The 2,373-nt window shown below is 39.0% G+C and overlaps 1 protein-coding gene across 1 annotated transcript; it reads left to right on the plus strand.

Moving 5' to 3' along the window:
* Positions 1 to 1,372: 1,372 nt before the first annotated feature.
* On the plus strand, positions 1,373 to 1,981 carry LOC129890628 (uncharacterized). The gene is made up of 2 exons (XM_055966144.1): positions 1,373 to 1,486; positions 1,673 to 1,981. The coding sequence occupies exons 1-2, from the start codon at positions 1,373 to 1,375 to the stop codon at positions 1,979 to 1,981; spliced, it is 423 nt and encodes a 140-aa protein (XP_055822119.1).
* The last annotated feature ends 392 nt before the right edge of the window (positions 1,982 to 2,373 follow it).

Raw genomic sequence — 2,373 nt, forward strand, 5'->3', positions numbered from 1 at the left:
ATGTGAATGAAGCTTTCAGTTATTGAAAGAGAAGTTGATTACATCTCCAGTTTTAACTCTTCTAGAGGGACCAGATGGGTATGTTATTTATCGTGATGCTTCAGGTGTGGGAGTAGGTTGTGTCTGGTTGCAGCATGACAAAGTTATAGCTTACGCTTCTCGGCAGCTTAAAAAGCATAAAAGAAATTACCCTACTCATGATCTGGAACTGTCAGCAGTGATTCATGCTCTGAAGATATGGAGACACTATTTATATGGCGTTCATGTTAATATCTATACAGATCACAAGAGTCTCCAGTATATTTTTAAGCAGAAAAACTTGAATTTGCGGTAGAGGAGATGGCTAGAGTTCTTAAAAGACTATAATGTCGATATTCTATATCATCCTGGAAAGGCCAACATCGTAGCAGATACACTCAGCCGTAAGTCCTTGGGTAGCTTAGCAGATGTTCCACCAGAAAAAAAAAGAAATAGTTTGCAAAATTGGTCAATTGGCCAGTCTTAGAGTTCGCTTGGCCGAATCTGGAGATAATGAGGTTACGGTCCAAGAGATTGCTGAATCCTCTATTATAGAAGAAATAAAGCAGTGTCAATATGAAAATCCTATTTTGGCACAGTACCGAGATACAGGTATTGACAGAGAAAAGACCCCTTTTGATATTACATCTGATGGAGTATTATTACACAAGGGTAGATTATGTGTACCTGACATTGCTGGGCTACGACGATAGGTTATGGGTGAGGCACATTATGCTCGATATTCTATTCATTTGGGGACAACAAAAATGTACCATGACCTTAGATGTTTATTCTGGTGGGATGGTATAAAAAGAGATATTGGAGAATTTGTGTCCTAATATCCAAACTGTCAGCAGGTCAAGATTGAACACCAGAAACCAGGTGGATTATTACAGGAGATGGAAATTCCAATGTGGAAGTGAGAGATCATTAATATGGATTTTATTACAGGTTTAACTCACACTCCATGGAAGTATGATTCGATATGGTTATTGTTGAAAGATTGACTAAGTTGGCCCATTTCCTCCCGATTCGGATCACATACTCAGCTGAGGATTATGCCAGGTTATATATTAAGGAGATAGTAAAGCTCCCCGGAGTTCCTATATCCATTATCACTGACAGAGGTGCCCAGTTTACAGCTAATTTCTAGAGGTCTTTTCAAGTGGGATTGGGGACCCAGGTGAGCCTTAGTACAGCATTCCAGCTTCAGTCTGACAGGCAAGCCAAACACACTATTCAGACGCTGGAAGATATGCTGCGGGCCTGTATTATTGATTTCAGGGGTAGCTGGGATGACCATCTACCACTTGTTGAATTTTCTTATAATAACAGCTATCATTCTAGTATTTAGATGGCACCGTACGAGGCACTATATGGCAGAAAATGCAAGTCACCTATAGGCTGGTTCGATATGGGTGAAACTAAGTTGATTGGCCCAAATCTGATTCAGCAGGCAGTTGATAAGGTGAAGCTTATTTAGGAATGATTATTGGCGGCTCAAAGTCGACAGAAAGCATACGCAGACAATCGGCGTCGACCTTTAGAGTTCCAAGTGGATGACTGAGTATTCTTGAAAGTGTCACTTATGAAGGACGTCATGAGATTTGGCAGAAAAGGGAAGCTTAGTTCGAGATACATCAAACCTTATTAGAATGTCCATAAAGTAGGCAAGGTTTCCTATGTGTTGGGATTACCAGCTGATTTAGAAGCAGTACATCCAGTATTCCATGTGTCTATGCTTCGTAAATTTATTGGCGACCCTTCCAAAGTATTTCCCGTGCAGGACATTCAGGTGACTGAAGAATTGTCCTACGAAGAACAGCCGATGGCTATCTTAGATCGTCAAGTAAGGAGATTATGCACCAGAGATGTGCCCTCTGTTAAAGTATTGTGGCGCAACAATCACCAAGAAGAAATGACTTGGGAGGTTGAGGAAGAAATGAAGAAGAAGTATCGTTAGTTGTTTTCTGCCCCCACAGGTAACCTAAGTTCTTTATTTATCTATGTTGGTTAATCAATAAATTATGTGAAATAGCCATATTCATAAACCCCCATAAGATCAGTTTAACATTCGAGGACGAATGTTCAAAAGGGGGGAAGAATATTATAATCCATATTTTTTTCCACATTAGGACATTTTGGGGATAATGTTAACAAGTGAAGGGCAAGGCTATGTTTGATCTTGTTGGATACAAAATTCTTATGACTAAATTGGGATGTGGAAATATTGAAAAAAATTGAAGGGTAAAATTAGAATTTCTCATGTGGAAATACTATAAAAGGTTAAGGGCAAAATTGGAATTTTTCTTATTAAAATACTATAAAAGGTTAAGCGCAAAATTGGAATTTTAT

The sequence above is a fragment of the Solanum dulcamara genome, chromosome 5 (assembly GCF_947179165.1).
Source record: "Solanum dulcamara chromosome 5, daSolDulc1.2, whole genome shotgun sequence".
Taxonomy (NCBI): domain Eukaryota; kingdom Viridiplantae; phylum Streptophyta; class Magnoliopsida; order Solanales; family Solanaceae; genus Solanum; species Solanum dulcamara.